The 27699-nt window shown below is 34.2% G+C and overlaps 1 protein-coding gene across 14 annotated transcripts in view; it reads left to right on the top strand.

Annotated features, from left to right (window-relative positions):
• The window catches only part of shaker (potassium voltage-gated channel protein Shaker), a 254960-nt gene that overhangs the window by 208623 nt on the left and 18638 nt on the right, over nt 1-27699 (top strand). For 13 of the 14 annotated variants that reach the window (XR_015294287.1, XM_086914675.1, XM_086914684.1 and 10 more), the window contains one exon: nt 18531-18654. Coding sequence is in view for 13 of the 14 variants with exons in the window: in XM_086914675.1 (XP_086770801.1) it covers nt 18531-18654 (124 nt within the window). In the remaining variant the exon portion in view is untranslated. Of the gene's footprint in view, nt 1-17166; nt 17322-18530; nt 18655-27699 lie in introns of those variants that run through there. The other variant, XM_086914710.1, reaches the window with a different exon arrangement.

Genomic DNA, 27699 nt, shown 5'->3' with positions numbered 1-27699 from the left:
AATTGCTATTTTTGACAATATTCGAAAGGCACAAAAATAACTTGAAAACATTATATATATTTCATCAAATTTATTTTTTCTATTTCAATTTTTTCAATACATATACATATTAGCGTGCTTCAAGTTGTACAATTGCCAAGAAGATAAATCGAAATTGAACGACATCTTCCCGCTTTAGTTTAGTTCTCCTCTTTCATTCTTGAATCGCTATATTTGATTATAAACTCGTAACTCTGAAATTGTCGATTGTATAGTAACTATAGGAACATGGAACTGTATCCTCGTTTTATCTGTGCCAACAACAACGATCGTAAAAAAATGACAACGAGAGACAAAAAAGCCAAGCTCAGAAGCCAAGCGTTTAAAGAAATTTATGTTTTATTTTTTCGACGTCACATTATTCTCTTCATAAAAGCTCGAGAATATAACGGAAAATACTGCAGCTGCTAGGCAGATGAAATTTTATCCTCACTTTTATATTTGTTATGTTTGAGTTGAGTATTCAAGTTTTTTTTTTTTTTTTTTTTTTTTTTTTGAAAAAATTTAAGTATCCATGTTTCGTATTATATTATTCGAGTGTCATGTTCCTATATCTGCAAAAAAAAAAAAAAAAAAGATGACAAAGTATATAAAGAATAAATATAGTACATAAAGAAAAAACAGTCTTCATAAGTGGCCAGTTTTTGTCAATTAAACAACAATAATTTTGCTTGAAATTTAATCAATATTTTTATTCCAAGGAAAAAAAGTCTACGTAACAATAAGTAATAACGAATGGGAAGATACATATAGATTTATCAATTTAATTATATCACGTTTAATTTTCTTTTCATTAACAAAATCATAAACATATTTCTATAAAATTAGAATAACTGAACTGTCAGTTATAGAATATAACACATAATTTGCTATCTATCTATATATATATATATATATATATTTTTCTTTCGCTTCTCCTGATTATTATTTTAATCCGTTACCGTCAGATGTCTCTTCCATTCTTCTTACTTTTCTCGCAAGTGGTTTCTCATCTACGTTTCTTTAAATCTTACCAGTTCTAATAATCTAAAACGAAACGTGTATATTTTTTACGTTTATACGATTGTTCTGTTGTATCATATTACTCGAATCGTCACTTCGTTCTTAAGCGCATATCGGCGAGAAATGGCCGAGCATATTTCGAATAAATACCGCGGCAATTACGCTAATACTCGTGCCATAATTTAATCAAGTCGCGCTAAGCTCGAGCAGGTCTAAAAATACGTTGGACATTCCTTGTGTGTCGTGGGCTATTCTGCGGAAAGCATTTGTTCCGTGTGGAACGCGCGTTCGTCTTGGCGTGTCGCGTGATAACGCGATCTCGCTCTCCATCTTCGAAGGCAGCGTGGTAATATCCTGGAGGCTCGAGCGGAATTTATACAAAAGTATAAGTCTATTTTCTTTTCGAAACGGTAAAATTGGACGAAACGAATTTTCTTCAAACGTTACATAGAAGGATCAGTTTGTTACGTGTAAAAATTTTTGCAAAGAGTCGGAATCACGAAGAAAATGGTAATAGTTATCTTTTATCTTAATTTTTCTATCTTGTAATGAAAATTGAAAAGGTACATTTTGCAAATTTGTAACAAATTGTAACTACGAAAAAAAATTCAAAAAATCTTTTGAGCTAATCCTTCTAACTTTTCCAAAAAAAAAAAAATTCGTTCGTTTCGATTTTAAAAAAGTTAAATTCCGTTTTAATCGGTAAGACTTTTGCACGCTGTTGTGCATCGCGACACGCAGGTCGATCCTTCACCGAATATCCGACAGACAGAGGATTTTTAGACTTCTATGCACCTTTAGTTTTGTTTTCGAAACGGGCCTGTTTGTTTTGGTCGTAATTGATTACGACGAACGTGCGATGTTAACCGAGAACTGGCTCGTCTATTTGGTGTTTCGCTGATGGGTCCATTACGACGGCTACTTGCATAAATATTTATGAATGTAACACGTGGGATGGGAACGGTGACCGCGTACGTGTAATGGCGATTCGATGGACACTACCGGTGTCTCGCTAAATTATCTCCGTTTCACGGCGGATCCGGGTCAATCGAATCGAACAAAGGTATTCGCGGATCTTTTATGCCATTTTGTGATTTTGATTAAAAATCAATATGCGGGAATCAAGCGATTTTGACGCCTAAAATTGGAGAAAAACGGTTATGTTCGTTGTAAATAATGTATCGAAGTAATAGATCAAAAAAGATTTTAAAGAGATTCTTTTTAAAAAATTCGAACGAAATTCTTTTGATACTTTATCTAACGTTGTTACTTAACACAACATATTAGAGAGAAAAGTAATAATTAATTGTTTTTTTGATAAAGTGGGAAAAATAATTATCTCATCTACACTTTAAAATTATTTTCTTCTATAAATTGATAAAAAAATATACTTTTGATGTACTCTTGTGGAACGTTGTGAATTATTTTCTACGAATTAAGAAAAATAGAGAGTAGATCGTTAATTTTCATCATTTAACAAATACAGCAATAATTAATCACACTTTCTGCTATTTCTGACACATGTACGTTTTTAAAAACTTAAAGATATAATTCTTAAAAGCCTTCTTCTTTTCCATAACACAAATTACAAGATCCATTACTTAATTTTAATTATTTAAAAATAAAAATCGTCGATGAAAATGGATGACAGAGAATCAGAACAACGAAAGAAAAAAAAAAACAAAGAAGAGATGAAAGGACGACGAAAATTATTATCGACGAAGATTTATTAAGAAGAATCGATTAAATCCACGTTATCGTGGTTTTCACAAGTTCCGAGACTATTAAGTTATATTGATTCACGAGGAGGCAATTCCAGTCAACACTTTGACTTTTTTTTTTTTTTCCTCTTCGTCTCAACGGGAAATTACTTTATCTTCGAACTTCCCTCCGGGAAGTCAGATGATCAAGTTAGCGGGACTCTCATCTCCGTGCCGTAACTTTTCAGCAGTGACACGTTCGCGGATTTCTTTGCTTTTTAATTATTCTTTGGGGAGAAAGTTCTGGAACTTTGAGCGATGAGGTGTACAAAGAGTATGCTCATACTTGAGCGACGATAACGGATTCGAATCGAACAGGGTTCGTCTCGATCTGAAACGAGATTTAACTTTTTTAAGCTCGATATATGTTGAATTTTAATTCTAAATTATAATTCTTTACAAAAATGTGTCTCTATCGTAAATAATAAAATAGAGGATGAAGAAGGAATTTTTCTAAATCGACGAATCATCTTATGGAAGATGATCAATTAATTTTAGTCGCATCTTCTTGCAATATGAAGATAAAAAGAAGAATACGATATTTTTAAACAAATATTGAAATCGTTATGCATCTGATGACTTTTCTGTTATTTTATGCCATTAAGAAATTGCAACAAATTTTCGAGTAATCGTGTTTATCTATCTATTTTCAAATATTTCAAAATGTATTACCATTACTAATCTTGCATCAAAGGGACATCGACACAATCATCATTTTATCATTCGAGAAGAATGACAAATATCGATGAAAAATAATCCAAGTGTCTCAACGTCACATTGGCTGGATTCGCAATGCCAATTACTCGAATCCAATGATTATTCATATACCATGTTATTTGGATGATCACGTTGCTCGACAACTCAGTCATTCTATGGTATCATATTACTTGGACTTAATATCACTTAATTACACGGATCCAATAATTGTATGGCATCATATTACTTGGACTCAGCCATATTAGTCGGATTCAGTAATTATACGGCATCATATTACTTGCCATCCAATGTCGTTACTTCAATAGTTGCAACGTATCACGTTACTTGGACTCGCATTATTGGATCCGATGGCATCAAAATGGCACCTCAAAAGCTCAACGATCAAAATGCCACGCCCCAATTTAGCACCCTCATATTGTTGCTCACGTCACGAATCCAACGAACAACATTTATTCCTGTACGAGGAACGAACAATCACGTCATCCATCCTCTCCAATTACTCTGAAATTAGCATGAGAATTGCGCCGATCCTTCGTTTATTATTCGATACGTGAGCTGCTCGTCGCGGAAACGAAGCGAGAGAGCGGCCCACTTACTCGAAAAAGGAGGGAATTCAGTTTTTCCAAAGGCAGCCATCACTTACGGGGGCCATCACCGTGAAATGCGCGCCGCTGCGTCGCGAAAAGTGGCCGCTCTGCGGCTGTTCTCGCCTTCGCTCGAGTGACGGTTTTTTCTTTCTTTCTTTCTTTCTTTTTTCTTGCCCCCGCTCGTTTCTCGCCCCCCCATTCGAGAGGAGCGCCGTGTGTGCGCGAGTGCGGCTGCACTCCAACCGTCTTGAAACTCTCGAAAAACGCGAATCGGTTGAAATAAATTTTTGAGTTCGTGAATGACGGATGGAGAACGAGGTATGGAAAGATGGAAGGAGAAATTCGATCCTCTTTGGAAATGTGAGAAGATGTGAATATAGTTTTTTTTTTTTTTTTTGTTTTGACAAGGATGACCAGGGGGTTGGTATTTGAAAAAATGATCTGGCAACGTTAATAGACTAAAGGATGGATCTTCTTAAGGAACTTCTTGAGGAATTTAATGCTAGGTGGCTTAAATGATAGAAAAGATAAGATAGAGAAAACGATCTGGATTTTCTCCAGATACGTGCATATTGATGAGAAGAAAAAGCAGTGTGCTACAGCAATCAGCAACCAACGTGTCTCCTTCTTATCGGTTTTTTTCATCTAAAAATATCATAATGGAGTCACTCGCAAAGAATATCCTTAGTAAAGGTGGATACTTTAAAAATATAAGAGAGTATGTAAGAAAATAATTTTGAACTCATTGCTACTTTATATTGCTCAGGGAATCAGTCGTTACTTTTAACTTGGAAGATTCAAAAAATTTTGCGACAGAGAAAGGATTCTTTATTGCAAGTATGAAATGAAGGAAGAAACCTTCGTCTAAGGAAAATTATTCTACAGAATTATAAATTTTTTTTTTTCTTTTTCTCCAGAATCAATCAGTTTTACACTATTTTTGAACAACGAGACACTGAATGCATTGCAAATACAACCTGAGTAGATTATTTATTAAAGCGTAGAAACAGATGATGAATGAGTATATCGCTGATGTTTAAATTCGTTCCAATTAATGATTCGAAATGGAACGATTTCGATCATTTAAATATCGTGTGTATGTAAAATTCTTGTTACGATTACATTGTACAAAAGTGAGCAAGTATTTCGTATTTCAAGATCTTTGATTTCGATTCCTTTCCTTTAATTATATAAAAATATTCGATTAAGCGAAAACGAGCTACTTTGTACTTTGAAAATAAAACGTTCGTATCCTGATTTTTCGAAGAAGAATAGATTTAACAGATTCGACGAATTAATAGAAATATTTTGAATGAATTTATATAATGCAGATTTTATTCAAGTTTTTATTCAAGTATTTTGATACAATTCAAATTTCTTATAAAATATTTTTCGCGCCATTATATAATTGAAAAAAATATCAAGAAGTATAAGTAAAATTGGGCTAAAATTTTAAGACGAATCTCTCGAATAATAAAATAAAAAAAAATAGCACGTTCAAGATGCGACTCCTGTAACGAATTTAAAGCAGAAATTGAAACGAATCATTGGAATAAAACGCCAGAAATATCCTTATGTGAAACGAAATTTTAGATCATCTGAATTCATCGTCTTTAACCAAGAAATTGAAAATTAATTTCCGAGTCAATTATTGCAAAATTCTTCAAATCGTTCCAACTTTTATTATAAGATTGGAACAAGCAATCTTACAGCGTGTGAAAACATTCGAAGTCGTTTACCCTTCAAGCAACACCGAGTGATCAATAATCTCGCCTTTTCCTCGACGAATATTTCCATGTTCCATTGGCGTGCAAAAAATGTGCAACCTCGAATTTTCCACCGAGGGCACTCGATGCTCGAAGCAAGTGCCGTGCTCGAGGAGATCAGCACGATGGGACGACTTTCTCATCTCTCTCCACCTCTGAATTAATAACCCGAACCCAGACTTCGTTCTCGACGGCCACCGAAACGCTCGAGAACGCACCATCTTAGGGGGTTAGGATTCGTAGGCTCCATGCAGCGTCAGCTCCCTCTCGTCTTTGTCGTTTTCGCCGTCCGGCGAAATCTCAATGTGGGTCAACTCTGTACTGGATTATGCTCGAGCACGAATGCACGATTTCCAAAACGAGGTCTCCCGGAGGTGAGCGGACACCGTGTCGTCCAACCTCTTCCAAACAGAGTCGAAGTCGTTGAGGACAACCCGTGGACGGTGAAAGTTTTGGGATTTATGAGAGATCAGATCGGAAGAACGGCAGGGATAAGGGATGTAAAAAATGGGAAATTTTCAAGGAGATATTTCTAATAGAACATTGACGGATATCGATTTCGAATTATTTAATCTGATTTTGAAAATAAGTCATTCGATTAACATGTATTCGCAATAATTGCCACTCATCGTCGAATTCGAGCAAACAAATAAGTGGCAGGATTATTTACAGACAACGTGCTGCTCCTAACGCGTCTTCTAACAAGTTAGAGGATCGTAGAGAGAAGAAAATAAATAAATAAACGTCCAGCATCGTCCAACAATGAACAAACAGTACTCGAAATGTTTACAGACAGTGTCTGTCGGTACGGATGGACCCTTGTATCGCTAGACATAAGCTAGAAGATCGATCGAAGATCTTCGATTCTACAAGAAAAAAATATATAACCTGGACAAGGATCGGGTCGACCACGATCTTTTCTTCTTTGGATATATGCAAATGCGAGCGAATGCACGCTTTAATATCGAGGACGTACTATTTTTGTCCGATAGGGTAGCTGTTTACCAAGCCAATGAATAAACGGAGGAGACTGCTTCCGCACTTGATGTACACGCACGTGCGTGTTCTCAAAGAGACGCGCATTATCACCCCGATAAATTCTACAACATAGACGAATTATTACAATTGTGAAACGAAAATATAGATTTAAGTAGGCATATATATAAGACCGGCCTGCATCGACAGATATCGTATCCGCATTGTTCGCCGAATAACGCTGCTGGAAGCGTATGCAATAAGTATTGTGCGTCCATAGCTAGTAGTATATATAGGCATATTCGAGCCAATACTACTCTATTCACACCGTGTATCTCATCTTCGAATTGTTCGAAAATGTAAAAATCGTTAGTTGGTGCAAATCGAATCAACTTTGGACTTGGCGAGATAAAAATAAGTATCATCCAGAGTAGTATTCGAGAGTTGAATGCAATTTGTGATCTTGGTTCGTGTTCGCAACACGAAATGGCGGACGATGTAATAAAATTTTAAAAAGATCCATTTCTCATGTAACGTGTCTTCTTTAACTTTAAGAATCGTGATTCTTGCTCATTAATTCCCTAGATGGGGAAAGACGTAAAATCCAAAGAATAACAATTATTATTGGTGGAGAGCCATGTTTAAGGAAAACACACTAGAGGGCTAACCTCTTTAAAATCCTTAAAATCTTCAAAGTTTCATCACGGAGTTTCCACGGCACGAGCTGTCAAATACGTTTAGCAAAATCTTCCTAATTTCCCTCGTCGTTTCGTGCCTTCGTAGCTTCTCATCTTCCTCGTGTTCCTTGGAATCAGAGCTTAAGAAAATTCGTTTACGCTACGTGGTCGACCAATTTGACTTATCAATGTCGAATTTGTAATACGGTAACTGAAGGAATTAAAATTCGTTTGATTTACACTTTAACAGTGAAAGGAAAATTTATAAAATCCGTGAAAAGATTTTAAAAATTTCTCTGAATCATATTCAGATATTATTACGATATAGATATTGCTCAATTATTGAAAATAATGAATATCCACCGACCATTGTGTACTACTATCGTTCAAAATGTTTGAATAAATATTGATATATACGTGTAATTTAATGTTTCAAAATTTCTCCCAAACTCAGGAATAATAGCAGGCACGAAAAGAGTGGAAGCAGTGAAAGAGAGCCATTAGAGGGTGACCGTGTAATTGATAATACAAACGTTGGCCGGGGTTAATTCCATTTTGGCCGTTTCAGAACACACGAATGGAGGAAGTTTTGGCGGGATGAGTTTTTGGAATCGATCCCTGCGGTCTGTGCAACGCCGCGCACACACAGCTTCGCCACCAGTTAGGCCGATCGTTATCGTTGGTTTTTTACAATTTTTCGCCACAACATTTCGAATCACTTGGTAAATGCGCCACTCCACATACAGAGAGAACTCTCGTCCGATTTCCTGGGAAAATGGGAGTGTACCTTGAATGGAGGGATTCCGGGTGACGTTCTGCCTTCCTTGGAGAATACCCCTCTTAGATTCCCCCGTCGACTTTACGTCGAAGAAACATTTCTTTAAAGCATTCGTTGGCTCCACGATTGTGCTCGCTTTTCTATACTTGCGGCAGGAGAAAAAGAGAAAAAACGATCGTTTTGATGTTGTTACAAATTGCACCGAGGAATCTCACTCGGATAAAATAAGGATAAAATTTTTCTCCATTTATCGTTTCCATGTTGCATTCCTCCGCATGGTATTTAGGTCGTCGAGGATCTGAATTTTGATCAACTTTTTCGAGAAAAGTTATAAGCTACTCGAAAATGGATAAAATTCTACAGATCACATTGATTAATTATCAATCAAATATTTGCTTCCAACCAATAATACTTTTTGAATTCTTGATTTTATTCGCGTCGAGAAGTTTAAAGATTTTTCGTAAATTATCCCTCTTTCACACGTTAATCTTCCTTCCATCCTGACACCCAATCCTCTCTTCGTCACACGATACAATGCTCGTTAACAACAACAAAAAAAAAAAAAAAAAAAAAGAAATAGCGAGTCTAATAAGACCTTGTCGCTTCACGTTTCTCGCCAAGTGTCAAAAAAAGGGGAGGGGAGGGAGGGGGGAAGTTTCCAAGAACGTTGCACGTTCAATTTGTTTAATAACATTTAATAAACGTTTAATTGAACGCGTGGCGGGCGACACAGAGAGAGAGAGAGAGAGAGAGATCTTGTTCGCCAATTTTTTTGAACTCGAAAATGGTTGGTCGCGTTCCCGGAGTCTGCGGCAAAAAAATATAAAATATCAGCTTGGCACGGATCCTCCCCTTCTAACCCTCTAACCTTTCGAAACCGCAAAAGCAAGGAGGAGGCCAACACCGAAGGCCTAAATGATATGCGGCGATCCACGTAAACGTATTGCAGTTGGCTAGATCGTAAACGAAGACCACCCGCGGGCCTCGCAATCCCTCCACCACTTTAGCGACTTTAACCCTCCTCGACTAACGAACCGGATCGTTATTCAAGCCGCTTGTATCCTCGAGGATACTACGGCCGCTCGTAATTTTGAAATACTGGCCTGCTGGTATCTTTGGAGGATCAAGGGCGAGTCGGAAATTTCGAAGGTATACACCCGTGAATGGTTGCCCATATCTGGAGAGGTCTGATGTGGTGAAACGTGTGTTTGCTGGGGTAATGATATGTTGATGGATCGATGGAATGGACAAATAGAAGTGTATAGAATTTTGAGTATTCTTGTATTAATAGTATTGTATTATTTTAATTTTTAACTTTATATAATCTTGATGGGTAAAATTTATGGGTTGAGTTTGTTGGATCAAGTTAGTTTAACATCATTCTTGATAAAGTTATAAATATCGTGATTCTACGATTTTGGAGAAAATAAGTTCAACAGTTAGAATGTAAAAATATGTATATTATGTAAAATGTCAAGTTGAAAATTTAAAACACGTCCAAACTCTTTCATTCTCTCTGAAATATATATATATATATGCATTTGTGTATTGCTCTCTCTATACTTGACTGATTACGACGTAAACTTGATTCATTGCGATTCATTTCTTAATTAAGCATTGATTGCAGAAAGAAATAAGAAACTAATAACTGTTGACTTCTTTCATTCTTTGAAATATGTTGAAACATAATTTGTAAAGTTCCACGCATCTTTTACTTTTCAAATAATAAATTTAATATATTATTTATTCAAGCGCTAAAAGAGTATAATATCGATTTCGAAGAATATTCAAACAATGAAAATCAAATCTAACGTAACCTGACTTTTTTCACGCTTTGAATTAATGATAGAAAGAAAAAAATTAATCCTCGAGATGCGTATTAAGTGATCGTTTAAATATCAAATCCTTTCGGAAAGTAATTCTTTATAAACTTTTATCGTAATGGATGTTTCACCTCCGAACTTAGTTACATTTGTTGCATATTGGCGATTATAGCCTAGCATCCTGTTCCAAACACAAAACACGCGTCAACAAACACACGAAGCTCGCACGAAGATCGTATATAGGCTATTTTTATCGATCGTTCCTCGCGAGTTTCCACGAGTTCGAGTCTAAAAACGAGGAGGAGGAGGCCTATGGAGCAAAGCAAAAATACGTATGAAATTCAAGAATGGGCCGTGTTGATGGAACGAGAGGGGACCTTTAATCAGTTTTTCGAAAACGATAAAGACGTGAGAAAACATATCGCATTTCGAAAACACAACAACAATGCTTGACCAAATAAAACAAACGGCACTGAAATTCCGTGTTCTTCCGGATTTCCACGAGGGACTGTGTTTCTATTAATGCCTGGCGGAGGCTTGTCCACTTGAAATATACGTATCTGCAACGTATACACGTTTTACAGCGTGTTTTGCCACTGACGTGTGCTCTCAACTCCTGATTTATATTCACTTGTTGTTTTTCACTTCATCGTGAATAGAATCGAAGACAATTATTCTTCCGATTTGTCAAATTTTATAACACGGGATTAATTAATTTGGGACGAATGTTTCTTTTACGTTTAATTTATATATTGTGGATATAAATTTTAAAAATTTTACAGCGAATCTGTGGGTGGTATTAAAAAATTAAGTAATAATTAAGAAGCGTTTAAAAATTATAATACTAATCAAACTGTCTATAATTTTTAAGAAATATAACAAATTTTTTTAAGAAAATTTTTGAGAAAAAAAAAATAGATAAATTTTAACGAATTTTAACTACGAAAGTAATTTAATCGACATTCTGATCTAATTTCTTTGCAATCTCTAAAGATTGTAACGATTTTACTATCTTTGGAAATATTCTTAACTTCCTTAACACAATTTAACTTTTAATTTTTAATAATTGTAATAATTCTTAAAATATTCTTAAAAATTCGAATTTTAGTTCTCTTGATTTTTAATATAACTTAGTTTTTCTAATGCTTTTTATAATGTTTCCTTAACTTATTATGACATAACCTAACTTTTTTACAATTCGTAAAAATTATCGTGTAAACTCGAAAATCGTTCAATGTAATCCAATCTCTTTGCAATTTTTTGCAAATTGTGACAACTTTTTAAAAAAATTCTTAAAGAAAAATAATCGATTATTGTAATTTTATAATAATCGTCAACGAACGAGCAAATAGCCCAACTCAACTTAACCTCAACGCAATCCTAAAACTTATTTACATTTTACACATTTTGTTAATCAATTAACCTAAAAAAACCTTTCTTTCTTCAACCTTCTTTCACAAGAAGGGCAACGCGAGAAAAGTATCCGTCGAACTTTTCCACGCCGATATTGCCCGCTCTCGAATCGAATTCCAATTTCCAGGGTAAAAAGAACGAGCTACGCCGGTGAAACGAGGACGCACACGTTGGTTAATCGACACAGCGTTGCCTCCCTCCTCCTCTCTCCCCCCCCCCCCCTGTCACGTCTCGTCCCTGAGGGACGTGTCGTGTCGTTGGACGATCCCGCTCGTGATTCTCCGCTCGTTGGCCAACGACAGAGCACGTGTTTTCTGGGTCACGGTACAAGATGCCGGACTCGTTATTTCCGCGAAGCGACGCGCTATTTTCAGTCAGCTGCCTCTTCGGATACGTGGGCTCCGGAACGGGTCCTTTCCCTCCCTCCCCGCCCACCATTGACGACTGGAAATAAACCGTTTCTCCGCGGCCAGGCTAACAATGGAAACGGGTTTTCATTCAAAACTATTGCAACAACGAGTCCCCTTCTCGTTGCCCCTCTCGTTCCTTAACCACTGTGGATACTATCGTGGATGGGGGCGCCACCAATTGGGCGACACGACAAAGTTCAAAGGATCGTTAATCGCGGTTAATCCTCTCTCCCGAAAAGTTCTGGTTATCTTTCTGTGTCTTTCGACGATAGATGTCACCTGTATAGGGGGACGTGGAAACAATGGAGTTTATAATAATAACAATGAGAAGGAGGCTTTGTATCTTCGTTCTTTTTCTTTCTTTCGTCGGTCCACGGCTCGGCAGAATGCTTCCATTGCCGTTTCGGAAATACTCGGTCGGTATTAACGAGCGGATTCGTCTTTTCAATGCGTCACGTGGTGTGCGAAGTCAGCGGACCTGATATTCCTTTGTATCTCGATATAATGGTGGCTTGTGTCTATTTTATTTTATTTTATTCTTTGTATGGAAAGCATAGTGGTCGTATCGAGGATGATAAAATGAGATTAATGTTTGGGGGGAAGGGATAGGCGATGCCGAGCGGAAATAAGGTTAGTTTCTTTATTTCTTATTCGAAAATCGTATATTTAATATTTAATTATAATGACGTTTTATATATCAAGGTCATTAATGTTATCTCATACAATCTGAAATTATCAAATTTTAATTATAATATTAGTCCATAATTATGCAAAAGGACTCGAATGGATACGAGAAACATTGTTTTAATTGGCTTGGCTGGATTTTAATTCAATTCAATTTCTCTTCGCAACATTCGTTTGATACAAGCAATTAAAAGAAAATTATACGAAAACGAAGATTTATCTTATACAATTTTATACATTATTTTACGAAATGCGTAAATTTCGATCGAGATAAATTAATTTCCTTTATATGAAATAGATAGATACTTCCTATTTGAGAAAAAGAAATTTTATCTCTTAGATAATTCGTAAACGATCAGAATCCAATAAACTTCTCGAAATTATTTGTTTCGTATCAAAAGTATAACAATATCGATTTTAGAAAAATTTCAAGTTTCTCTGATCTCAAGTACAAGGAATTTGTTTTGTTAAAAATTGTTCCTTTCTTGGATTCCAACAACAAATTTACAAATTGTAATGTGATATTACGTTATGATAGTCAGCCAATCACCTCGATTGTTATAAATTGTTACAAACGGCGGTCGATTTTCGAAAGATCTGGCAGGGTGAAACCGAATCGAAAGAAAAGAAGAATGAAAGGAAACACGTGCTCGCAGATGCACGTCGCTCGGCGGCTATCTATTTTTGCGATACGTCAAGCTATTCTCAGTTACGCTCCGGGTGCACAGAGTGCATCGACTGTCATCGTTGCTCTAGGAATAAACCATCCATCATCAGATGTTGAACTGAATTCGACGCGCGCGTTAGATCTCTAGATATTTTCCTGTGTCGCCCTCCAACGTTTTCGCGCTTACATCATCGACAGATTTTTGATAAATTATTATCGGCCGCGTAATTAAACGACAAACACAGATCCCATCCCCTGGAATTTTGTCTACTTTCGTTCGAATTTCGTTCTTCGACTTCGTTTTCAATCTGTGAGCCACGAGTTGATTTCTAAAAGGAAACGTGAAAACGGTTTTGCAAGGATAATTATTAAATATTGTAAAAAAAATTCGTTATATTTAATCCTGCGAACAGGCAGGATTAATTTTGCATCGGTGGAACATCCTTCGATTCTAAAGGTCAAAACAAATACAGAAGTTGATTGTATGTAAAAATGTCGGTTAAGCTGCTTATTTATTAAGCTGCAACCAGTTCAAGTTCGAGTTTGATGAAACGAGACGGAAATAGAGCGAATCAATCCTATCTCGCTTCGCACCTAAAACGCAAACTTAAATTATATCGCGTCTTAATATGCATAAACGTAAACCTCGACCAATATTTTTGTATAACGATTGTTGTGTTTATCTTGGCTCATAGAGTCGATCTTTTAAAGATCCTGTATAAAATATTTTATATCCTCTATGATAGGTTTCAACATCTATGATTTTTGCGAATTCGTTTTATTTGAACAAGAAAATGAGTATCAGTCGCGCTTGAGACAATGATGGATAACTAATTATGATGGTGTGTCGCATTATATGTATTATTCAGAACAATTGATAATTCATATAATCTTATAGCTTTCTTTGCATTGTAATCTAATGGACAAAAGAATTCTTATCACTTGAATAATAATCGGATGAATAACACGTTGAAAAAGGAAAGAACAAAATCACAGGAATGCAATACGTTTTATTTTAACAAAAGTATCGTTTAAAAAGAATTAATAATAAATAATTATATTTATAAAAATCGGATGAGATTCCTTTGAAATCCTTTGAAACTCAAAAATCCCTTCTATCATCTTTGTAATTCTCGATGTCCAGATAATCAATGACCGTAATTAAATTCGCGTTTAAAAATTTTGATCGCGATAATTTTACTTTTATCGAGCTTCATTATCGATCTCGATCCCAATTCGAATTCCTGCCCGAGAAAGGAGAGCCTGTATTTAATATTCAAGCGAAATAGAGATTGCGAATCTTCCCGAAGCAATATCCTCCTCTGAAAGAGAAAGAGGCGACAAGGGGAACGACATCGATCCTTGGCTTTGAGAGAGAATTTGCGACAGGCGTGAAAGGTGGTTCGAGAACAGCATCCGGCATCGAGGAGTCCCTAACTAACAAAGCGCTTTCATCCCGGAAAATTCGTCTGGCCGGGGATCCCGCTTTTGTTCGTGGCGGCGCGACGTCCGTTGGATGATTCACTACCCCGTTGAATCGTTGCGTTTCCGGGGCTAATCTGCCCTTTATCTCGCCCCGGAATCGGTCCCGACCTCAAACGGGGGAGCGAGAAACATTTGTCTCTCTTGGCACAATGCTCGACTGTGGCGAGCGATAAGAGCGCCACCTCCTTCGAAAACACTTCAGACAGTGGCTCCCTCTCCACCTCGATTCGACGACGGCGATTAAACAAGGCCGTTTAACACCGACTATTCCAACTCTCTCTCTCTCTCTCTCTGCCAAGAAAATGAAGTATTTATTCGTTACAAGCTCGAGATCTGAAATTTCATCCTTTATTCGTTCCCTTGTCTTCGTACACGATCAAGATCGTGGAGAATAATCGTTTGTTCGAGGAACAAAGTGATTTGAAGAAATTAACGTGTCGATCGATTTTTATTCGAAACTCGAGCAGAGACGAATTTCTATCTCGAATTTCTATCGACGAATGTGAAATAATGACAGTTAAGGAAGAGAGGGTTTGAATATTATAATATTACTTGGACCCAGTGATTAAGGTATCGTATCGATCCTTTTATCGATTAGTGAATTGGACATTGCATGAATAATGTAAATGACGATAAAAAGATAATAAAATCGCAATAAAGAAAAAGTAATATTAAATGATTAAATTGAAGTATCTCCTAAATCGATGTATATTTCGAACAACTTGACTAGTTTATCTTATAATTAATCAATTATTAAGAAATATATAAAAAAAAAAAATTAACAAACTGTCTTGTTTCGCAACAATATAATTTTATATTATATCCAAATAGATAAGTCGCCCATATGCATTTCAAATTCGGATACATATTAAACAACGTTTCCACGTTTAACGTACCATAATAATATGCAATTAACCGATGCAACCGACGCGATTGTTAATATTCATCAATGATAATTATATCTACGTACGTATCTACACGTATATTATATTTTTCCGAAGAAAAGTTAACTTATTCGTTGTAAAACAACACGAAACATCGTACGCGTTGAAATCCTTAATCCTCTTCCATCTTCTTACCGCTGTGTAAATTTTCTAACGCGAAGATGGTGTCCAACAGCGAGAGAAATCGACCCAGGACCATCGCGACACCGCGAAGTGGAGCATGGAGATGCTCTTTGATCTTGCTCACACTTTTCCTTTTTTTTTTTCTCTCACTCTTCCCTCCTCTCTCTCCCTCCCTTCTTGGTACTTTGCTCGCGGAACACATCCCCGCAGCGTCCTCTCGACGATTCTCCCGTTCTTACCTCGGGCAAGAAATCCAAAAGGCGAAAACTCCGCTGATTCTTTTTTTCAACACTTTGTTTCTTTTACTTTTAATCTTAACAATATGGATAAGAATCGAATAAAACGATTTATTTGTTTCTAGAAACGTGATTTGGCCGATTCATTACGCGTTATTCGAAACAATGGTTGGTTTATTATTGAACGTGTAAATAATTGTTCATTTTTATATTTCATCCGGTCGAATAAGAGCTATCGAAATACCGATCCAATTTCTATTATGTAAAAATGATTAATCGAAATACACATCGAAAATAATACGCGAATATATAAATCGGGGTGCACATATTATTATTGGACGATAAAAATTGTTAAACTGTAGTTGGTTAATTAATTCAGTTCAATATTATTTATGTCAAGTATCCATTGAAAAGCTGAATAATATCTATATTTAAGGATATAATCCTCAAATGTGTATCTTTATTCTCGAAGGAGTGAATTTGCATATTAAAGCGAATAAAAATTAACAAAAATGTAACAAAGTGTTAAAAGTGTTAAGTATTACAAGAGGATATTGACATTTTTTTTTTTTTGTTTTTTATGATTTCTTATCACGAATAAAAGTTGCTTTCCGCAATATTATATTCAACACGTTAAATTTTTTCTTCAAAAATTATTCGATATTACATTGTTCGACAAATCCGATACACTTTTCTTTAATCTATTCCATTCGCGTTTTGTTCATCCAAAACAATATATTAATTTTTTAAAACCTAATAAAAATAATTTCAAAATAATCGTTCAAATTTAACTTCAAAAAGAGTTGTATCCGAAACAAAATATCGTTTCCAAGGAAGCGAGATTTCGAAATTTCGATCCTTCAAGGATCGAGACCTCCTTTTGATCTCGCAAGAAAATGCAACTCGAGAACGTTTAAGCGAGGGAAACTTGGCCCTTAACTTTCTCGCTGTACAGCGACGTGGAAACTTTCCCTCGAAACTATTCGAGGAATTCGGGGTGAAGCGTGTGGACGAATGAAAAACAACGATGCCCGAGACACGCTTGTTATTGGCCACGAGCCTGACAAACTTTGTTATTTCAATTGCTCACGGCCGGATATTAATTAAGATTCGCTTAAGCTGGCTGGCTCGTTGCCTGGTGTCATACGGGCCTCGAACTTTCGATCAAAATGGATCCGCGCCTTTCTTCAAACGCGTGAGTCACGCGAGCCTTCACTGTCTCAAGGAAAGATGGCGTACGTATCACGTTAACACTATCGTCAATACCACGGATTTCACGGTTATTACTTTGATACTCTTCAAAATTTGTTGAGTCGACTGCTCGATTCTAGAGGCCAAAATGAGAAAAGTTGCAGAAAGTAAAAGAAAAAAAAAAAAAAAAATATCGATCGAAACTTGTATTATTATCGCACGAGCAATTGGATTTGTAAGTTCGCGTCAGACGAAGCGAGATGAAGAGTGTAGTAGAGTGTAGGACAGAGATAGAGATAGAGTCTCGCTTCATCTAACGTGACGTAAAATAAAATAAGTCTCGATAGATGTTAGTTTTGGCTATCAAGAATTGATCTTTTAAAAGTGTCTCGTAAATATAATTAACATCCCGCGTAAAACACTCTTGCTACGACGAGCATTCTAATCCATCTCTTTCTATTTAAAAATAGTATTTATTTACACGTGTACTTTATCTTAGAAATGCGTTACACAATTGCGAGAAGGGAGGATTGATATCTGATCGTTTCACTATAAGACATCTATCATTCCAACGTCCCTTCGTTTATAATTATTCACATTTTAAAATATCCAGATATTTTATCTCACGTAATAACAGTTTCAACATTAGTTTCCTTAATTTCGACAATTCTTTTCTTTTTTTTCCCCCGCGTGTCTCATCCCAAACGTGCCTCTTAATCCCCGAATGCGACCAGTCGAGTTCCAATCACACGTGCATCCTCTTTATCTCTCTCTCTCTCTCTCTGCATCGATCAATTTCTCTCGGCGATCTCGAATCACGTAGCAGTAGCGATTTTCCACTACAGCGTATCGCTAATTAACGAACAATTCGCCCGAAGTTAGCGGCCTCCCTGTCTATCTATCTATCTATGTATGTATGTATGTATGTATGTATGTATGTATGTCATATGTGTTGATTCATACTAGCGATCGAGTAGCTTGGCTCGGCGTTAATTCTTGATCGATCTGTCACTTGGCCGATCTATCAAGCTATCGCAGCCTATTAGGCTGTCGACCTAGTGGCTTACCAGTCTAGTAGCTCATTAAGAGAATAGCTCGGTATAGGGGCTGTTGGTCCAGAGGTAGCGCAACCTAGTTTTCGTTTTTGTACATCTTGTATGTATATATATATATATATCTGTGTGTGTGTATTATTATCACCACATACCCGATCCAGGAAGAGTTTAACAAACCGAGAACCGTTTCTTTTCCAGATCGCTGCCGAAACTCAGCAGCCAGGACGAGGATGGGCCGAACCCACATACCCAATACACAGGCGTCACGCAGTTCGAGCCCATACCGCACGATCATGATTTTTGCGAAAGGGTCGTCATTAACGTGAGTATATCTAATCCTTTCTTTTTCTACAAGTGGAAATAAGGAAGTGGAGTAAAGTCTATGGATGGAAGTTAAAAGACAAATAAATGTCCGATGATATTCTCGTCCAGTGAAATTTGTTAGTTGGACAATTTAACGTCTAATCTAAGGTTTCTACATTTGAGATTTAGAGAGAATTTATCCGAAGGTATATATATTATATATTGTTATCAAACAATTGATAATTATTTTCGCATCTAATTTGAACAATGTTATTATATTTCTCGATAAGAAATAAAAGGATTTTATCGTTGAACATATTTTAGGTTAGATTAGATTGAGTTATCGAGTTAAGAACGACTGTCCAATGGTGGTACACTTTTTTTACATTCTCTTGAGAGCAGCTCTCAAGAATTTTACATTCGGATGCATTCATGCTCTAATGACATTTTTAAAATCACCATTTCGGAGTAAAACCATTCTTGCGAATATTTTTCCATACAGGGTATATAGTGTTATAAGAATAATATGTATTGTCATGTTTTAGGTTAATAAAACTCTCGAGACTTATTTTTCATAATTTGACACATTGAAATCGAGGGTAAAATTTTGATGAGATTATCGATCACGTTTATCTATATTTCGCATTCCTTTCCACGAATCAAATGTAATCCCGAGAATGAAGAGTCGAGAAACGATCGATCTCGAGTAATCGAATGTTAAAAACACGTTGGAAGCGATGTCGAGGGATGTGCCGGTTGCCGTGCACAAGGCGCGGCACAGCAGCGCTGCCGCAGCGAGACGATCGAATTAATATAAATTTCGTGGCGCTTTTACCGCGAGTGTGTTTGAATCGTGGAATCATAGAGGGCGTGGCGGACGCGTTTTACGTCTCTTTCATTCACCGCTCCATCAGGCGGCGAGATAATTGGGGTCGAAATTCAACGCGGGTCGAACACGAGGCTGAAAACTCGGAAAAATGTTCCCACCCGTATTTGATTGCAATTGTCCGGAATAACGAAGCGTACTTGTCGTGCTCGCCCCACGTTCGAAGAAAAGGAATAAAACCGGTGAATTGAAGAGTCGAAACGATGGTAAATCGTTTCTCGATTCGGTCGTCGCGTAAACAACCATGATATGCGCCAACAGTGAAAAATCATTTTGAAATCATTTTTCTAATCGTGGCTTCGTCAATATTCGTTATTTCTTGGAATTTTGTCGGTACAATAATTTTGATAGGGTTTTTTGTAAAAGAATTTTTTTTTTAGCATTATGAAATTTCATTTCAATTTTTTGGAATTAATTAAATTAGTGAATTTTCGAAAGGTTTAGTTTTCAAATTTTTGGACCTACTAATCTAAGCGTATTACTTTCAACATTGGTATTCAGGCACTGGTATATAATTTTGATAAATTTTATGTATGCCACAGAAATATTTTGTCTCTATTTTTATTTAAGATGAAGAGCTATTTTTGATAATAATTTTTTATAGAAATTATTTTTGCACTATTATCGAATGAAACAGCTTTGTATTTCTCTCTCTCTCTCTCTCTCTATATATATATATATAAAATTTTATCTTATTTTTCTTTAATGTTCATTATTGTTTCTTGCTGATTTTACAATTCACTTTTAATATATAATCACATCTTTAATTTCTTGCAATTTTATAATATTCTATAATTCTCAAAATTCAAATTGAATTTTTTACAAATCCTGCAATCTTATAATTCTTGCAAAGTCAAACTTTAATTCTCTAATGCATCCATTTTTTGCAAATCTTTTTGCAATTTTATCGCATATAAAATCGTCAAAGTTCAAAGTAAATTTCTTACAAATTTTGCATTTACCATTTCTTGAAAATTCTCTATACACACACACAAATATTTGAATATTTTCGGGAGTAGCGTATACGTATATGCACACAATGTACACGTATATTAGTTTTCGCGCGATCGTTATCCAGAACGGGCCGCATTCAGATCGATCTCCACGCGTTTTTCAGTTTCGAATGCAAACGACTGGCGCCGCCGCTGTCCGCGCATCACACCGGTTATACTTATTTTCTTTTCGACGAGGCAAGATTATCTCAAGACACGAAGTGACCTACAGACCGTATTTTGGCGCCCGTCCAAGTTCGTCTTGGAATCAGGGGCAATATAGTACCAAGGTCGTATTGTGTGAACGGAATTATCTGTCCTCGTGGATGACACGACTGCATTGCGCCAATTACAGTAACCGTTCGATCGCCGTTTGAAAAATTTCCGATCCGTTTCTCTTAGGGTCGATCGTTTCATCTTCCTCCTCTTGTTCCAAGTGCGTGAAATTTTTAGGATCGAGAAGTGTGTGGTTCGTCTTTCGATGGGATTTTTTGTATGGTTGTTATATATTTAGTTTATAGATAAAGAGGAAAATTGTTATTGTACGGATTTTAGTGGTTTCGTGCAATAAGAAATGACAGATTCTAATAAAATGCTGATGTTTTCGATCGGGAAGCAGGAGTGAATCGATAAATTGCGTTTTATTTTTCATTGTTTCTTCTCGAGGCGAAGAAATAGCTTGAAATATAATGTTAAAACGAAGCAATAATTTTGTGGAAAAAATTTTTTCAATCTCCACGAAACTGACGAAAATGGATTTTGTCGCGAAAAGAATGGAGCCTTCGAAAGCTTTCTGATTATAACTGTCTCCCCTTTCTTTCGCCGCATGTTACACAAAATATAGTCAATCAGAGAAAGCCTCGAATCTTACAAGAAAATTCACTTAACTCTGAAATTCGAATCTCAAGGAAAATTTGTATATGTAGATCATAATGGATTCTTTAAGGTAATTTTTCCCAATGGAAATTCTCCTTATGAATAGTTTTCCACATTTTTATTTTCCGAATCATTCGATTCCACGCACTTCTACATCGTTCTTTATCGATCGTTTACAATATGTGATCAGCATTATATATAAATAGATACAATTACACTATTATACTATAAGTAAAATTTAAAAATTCAGTATACATTTTACAACGTTATTTATACAATTCTTTTAACATAGTTTTAATTATATTCTAAAAAAAGTTTTTTTTATAACAGACATATTATATTCAAACAATTTCTCTCGAGTAAAAAGTATTGAAATATATTTGTAGGAATTACTTGGTATAATTTCGGACAAAGTTCGTGTTAAATAATTATTATATTTTTACTCGATTTTTATTTCAAAAATATCAAATAAAAATATTTTCTATCCCCAATTTTAAATAAAATCTATCGTCACTCGAAGTAGTGAAAAATTTAATAAACAAATCGTTTGAATAACATTTCATTCCTCAAAATTAATTATTTATTCTTTTCATTTTGAGTAAAGTGTTTCGAATCCGCTCGAAGAAGATTCGTGAAGGCGATCGAAAGATGAGAAATCATGGCCACTCGCGGACGTTCGATAACGAGACTAAATATCGATCGGCGGCACAGTGCATACGCGTGTATCCGCGCCGTCGCGAATACAATCCAATTTCTGTTATCGACGGGTCGCTCGTCATCGCGATGCACCGTCCTCTCAATCGAATCGCGCGCTATAATGTTCGAAAAGGCTAATTGCCTGTCCCAAATAATAGATTTTTATAGCATCCGGTACGTGGATCAATGTTTTCGCTCTTCAATCCATTATCTTGGAATCCGTGCGAATGAAATTCGCCTTCTATCGATAATAAAAAGAACTTTTAAATATTGAAATCCGATCGATACATAAATACGTAAAGAATTCAATGTAATTTTTCACGCGAGCAGTGAATTAGGAAAATTTTTAAATAAGTTCTCTGTATTTTTCTACATTTTTCAAAAGCAGTTTCATTTTTTCTAAACGTGATCGTGAAAACAAATCGTACTTTAGAGAGAAATATCCTAGTATCAAAGTTCTCATCTTTGCTATTCTAGAACGGTTGTAACATGCCGTTTGCATTTGACCCGTGGAGTAGGAAATATTTGCCAATTTCACTTGCCTAGCCACGTCGAGTTATGGGCAACGGAATATGGATTGTGATTAAATCCACGATAAATCTCGCGCAAAATGTATCTTTATTTTTCTTAAAATTAATCCTACATACTAAATCAACTACTATTTAAATTAAATACATTCTACGATACTTATAATGGATTACTTATTTGTTAAAAGTTACAATTTAACCTATACTATTATAGGTTATATACAGATTCGAAATAATTGTGTACAAAGTATTTTTAATTATTTATTCTAGATGGAGAATATAAAAGAGGGTTGACAATAATTAGAACGAATTGATAAACGAAGAGATTAATCTACCTAAACCTACCTCTTTATAAGAGGAATCAGGTATATACACCGATGCTTCGGTACGGTAGTTCATGGCATAAATAATGCTAATGAGAGAGAAAGTTGGCACTTAAGGCCGTCTAGCGACAATGGTCGGTACTACAGATAGGCGCATAGACTGATCGCAATGATGGCTTTTATGAGGTACTTTCGTCATAATTTCTAGTGATAGTAGTGAATACTAATGGACCATTACGTAAAATGATTCAAGGGTATTAATTCTGGTCATTTAATTCTTTGAGGGATTAAAAAATATTTCATCTTTTGATATATATAGAAATTCACAAATTGGATATAATGAAATTAGTATTTAATTAATTTATTTTTTTATTTCGATCATTTTATATTTTATAATTATACAATTGAAATAAATTTGATATTATTGGTCAATTTTCTGAAAAAACATAGGACAATAACGGTGAAAAGTAAAAATTAAAAGAAAAGTAAATATTCTAATATCAATTAATCGGATCATTATATTTTTCGAATAATAATCACTCAATAACAATGAAGAGATATCTGATAGAAAATTGAAATATTTTCATAAGCAAGTTATTTTTTTAAGGCATATATTGTCACTTTTATTCAACGTATAAATTTTGAAATTAAATAAAAAAAATTAAATAAATATTTTTGTTAATTTATTTTCCATTTGAATTTCTTATTTATTTCTTACTTTTTAAACATTGAAAATAAATTAATTAAAGTTTATATATATATATACATACATACATGCAATAGTATGATTCAATTAAAAACATTAGATTCTATTCTAGTATTGGTTTTATCATTTGAAACATTGTTTTCTTGTATTTCAATAAAATATTCGTTTCAAAAAGTTTCTATGTTATTTTTATACTTTTAATTTTTCTCTGTATATTTTTGAAATATTATTTAACTTATTAAATTATATATTATTTCAAAAAAAAATTTATTCATAAAATCCTATAGTATTTGAAAATATTGATTTTTATTTATTTATTTGAAAAATCTATTTTCTCAGTTTTGCAATTGAGTGACGTTAAAAATAATATTTTTTTGGCGATACCAAATATATATTTTATCGTCAATGTAAACTGAAATATTGACAGGTTTTAATTATATTTTATATTTTTATAATATGTAATTAATTCTATAACAATATATCTTATTGCATACAATAATAATAACAATATATTATGATCTATTATCATTGCAAGATAATCTTTTTTTTTTTCTTTCTATTTTGAAATATTTAAATGTTAAATTTTTAAATTTCTTTTTAGGATAAACACATATGTGATGCAATTTTCATGAATTATTATGTATTTTGAATATGATTATTGAGTTCAAAGCAATTAATGACAAAAATGAATAAACAATTAAATAGATAGAATGAGATGCAACGTAGAAATAAAATTTTTTTCTGCCCATACATGATTTTTAATAAACGAAAGAAATTGAAAATAAGTTTTTCGAGATGTAGCAAACCAATCAAAAATTACTATTTTTATCGATTTTGTAAATTCCAATGATTTGTAATAATTTAATCTTTGTTTCAAAATAATTTTACACGAAGAAAAGATTGGAGAAAAATTTTTAGAAAAATTCCAAACATTTTTCCAGCGTCTCGAAAATTAATTTCATTTCATCATTTTCGCGCGAAAAACATCTTTTCATTAAAAAAAAAAAAAAAGATAATCATCCCAGCGTTGTCAACATCCTCTTTGTTTATATCAGTTTGTCGATCCATCGTGCACCCAGCATTCCAGCTTGTCCAGAACTCGATTTATTTTAACGAAACGTTTCGCGGCACACATTCATCCTCCATAACGTTATAACATTATTATCTTTTATGACGTTAATTCTTGAAAGGTGTTCCCCTGCAATGCTCCCACTCTTTTGACCATCGATGAAACAACCTCTGCCGCGACAGTTATAACCGATACTCCTTCTTTTTCTTCTTAATCGTTCTAATGGCGGGACGCAATTACCCCAGTTTCGTTTATTAGTTTTCCGCTTCGTCGAGCGGGATCGAAAAGAAAATCGTTCTTTTTCAGCCAAAATAGATCATCCGCGACTCTTTATAATTGGCGTTCATAAATTCCGACACAGTGGCCAATGATAATCGCAAACGTTCGTCTCTATGAATCTCTTTAAGGACAAGATTTTAACTCATTAATAGTATTAAGATCTCGCAGTAGTAATTCCTCTGTAATTCATGATTATTCTATAATTGGCAGTTCATCGTTGGCGTTTAACAGGGACATGAATCTTTTACAATTACGCCACAAGTCAATTTTGCATGAATATCCAGGCTGTAGAGTGAGAACTCTTGTCTACTGAGTACTTGTCTATTGAGTTTTGAAATCATGTAAAAAAAAAAAAAAAAAAAGAAATTCGAGTTATAATTGTGCATTCTGTAACTAATTTATATTCTTATTCGACAGGAAAATGATTGTCTTGGAATCAATTCATGCCCAATTCTAAAAAACTTTTTTCTTCTGTAATTTATAATTGATGGATATTTATGAATATCTGCGCAAAATTTGAGCGTACAAAAATCTAGAAATGACGCGTAAAATGTAACATTTCTTTATTTACTCTAACGATCTTTTTATTCATCGTCAAAAAATTTCTCTGTTAACTTCATCGTAAATGACGTAGGCTGTTTCCTAAAATAAAAACATCAATATCAAGACACTATCGCGCGTGAATATTTAAATAATAAAAAAATTCTACAAGTGTTCGAGTACTTAGATTCGAATTGAATAAGTGTTCGACCACTCAAAATTCGATCCCTGTAACAGGTACACCGCAACCACAATCGATTCATAAGCGGAATAAATTCTGGTAGAGCTGCGAACTAATTTTCTATTCGAGACGAGTATCGATTCCCAATTGATTTTCGTTAAATCTTTAATAAAGCAGTCTCACGGTGCAAAGGTGTATTTATAGTGACTGAAAGAGCGAGCAACTCGCGTGGGAGTCTATCTTCGAAGAATGTTACGAGAGCGAATAGATACGTTCGGTCAGTGAACCTTCTCCTGGAATAGTTTGCCTTGAGATGAGTGGTTGTTTAAAATCGTACAATCTGGAATCTGCCTTCGATACGAAAGTGAAGTACAATCCTGTGCAGGGTGTTAATATACATTCGGTTCTGGAGATCGAAGAAACATGATTAAGATTGATTAAGTGATTTGATTAAATTAATAGGTTATTTATTTGAAAGAAAGAACGAGACGAGACGAAAATCGAGTAAAATGGCAATGAGATAGAGATAGAGATATTTTAACTTTTTGTTTTTTCTAAGAATTGGTATTTTAAAGATCTCGCGTAAATGTATCAACATCTTGTGTATTCTTGTAGTTCAATCAATGCCAATTATAGATTTTTGGTAACGTAAACATTTGTTTTCGCGACATTTTTAATCCGATAATGACAAAAATACGACAATCGAGTGGGAGATGAATGAAAAAATAAGTGAAAAGGGACGAGATATTTATTATATCATAGCATAATAAATCTTTTCAGATTTAAAGAGTGAATGGATAAAAAATATCGATTGTTGTATTTTTTATTGAAGATATTCCAAAGATAATTATTTTTTTCTAATATTTTCATCAATCTAATACATTACAATCAAATTTGTTTTAATCGTATAATTTTTTTTTTTTTCGACAGCTTTGAAGTTATCTCAGAAACAGCGAGAATCATAGGATTATTTGATTTAGAAAAAAAGTTATTTAATTTTTATTTCTTTTATTTAATATTTATACTTTTCTTTTTTTTTTGGCATACGTATTCATTTTTAGCCGTATCACAGTTTTACAGTTTTAATCGAGTAATTGTGTTTTAGTATTGGTTTTTTTTTTTTATCCTATAAAGATTGCCATGATAACGTATCACATTTTACTCGTTATTTACTCCTTTAGAAATTTAAAAAAAAAAAATAATGATACGATAACCACAATATCTGCCTGGTATGATCTTTTGGGATTGTTTATATTCTGTTTTTAAAAATAAGGAAAATCATGCATAAACAATATTTTCAAATAAATGAAACAAAAGGTATAATGTAATAATACAAAAATGCAAATTATTCAATTGATTATGAAATTTTATCTGTAAAACCGTTATAAATGAAAATTGATACAGATATCAGAAATAAATGTATCGGTATTATAAAAAACAATTTTTTGTAATCAAATATCGACTTTTTCGATCACGCCATTTTTTATAAAAGCATTTAATTTTATAAAAGAAATTTAATAATATCGTACTTTCAAAAAGGAAAAATCGAAATTACACGAATTAAATTTTCTTTTAAATTTATATTTAAACAGTAAGAGAAAAATGACAAATTATTGGATTAAATTACATTAGTAATTTTTTTTTTTTTTTTTTACTAATGTATACAGGAAATTTCCTTAATTAAAATAAGACTATAATTTTAAAAAAAGTAATTATCATTAAATACGTAAATATAAAATTTATCATGTTTTTGATTTTATTTTAATTAGAAAAATCTTACGAATCTCACGTAAAAAGTAGTAAGAGTTGTGTGAAAAAAAAAAAAAAACACATATGTTTGCCATCTTTTTGCCATCTTTTTTTATATTCAATAGAAAATATAAATAAAGATCTTTGAAGATCTTATTGAAGTAAGTTCTCTGAAGTAAGAATCAATATCTTCCAGATAATTGTTATTGTCCTTGACTTATTCCAAACTTTTGCAATAGA

Source organism: Apis florea, unplaced genomic scaffold, assembly GCF_048593485.1.
Source record: "Apis florea isolate Af1SG1 unplaced genomic scaffold, ASM4859348v1 contig_1914_pilon, whole genome shotgun sequence".
In the NCBI taxonomy this organism is placed as follows: Eukaryota; Metazoa; Arthropoda; class Insecta; order Hymenoptera; family Apidae; genus Apis; species Apis florea.
This window is presented reverse-complemented; position numbering and strand designations above follow the sequence as displayed.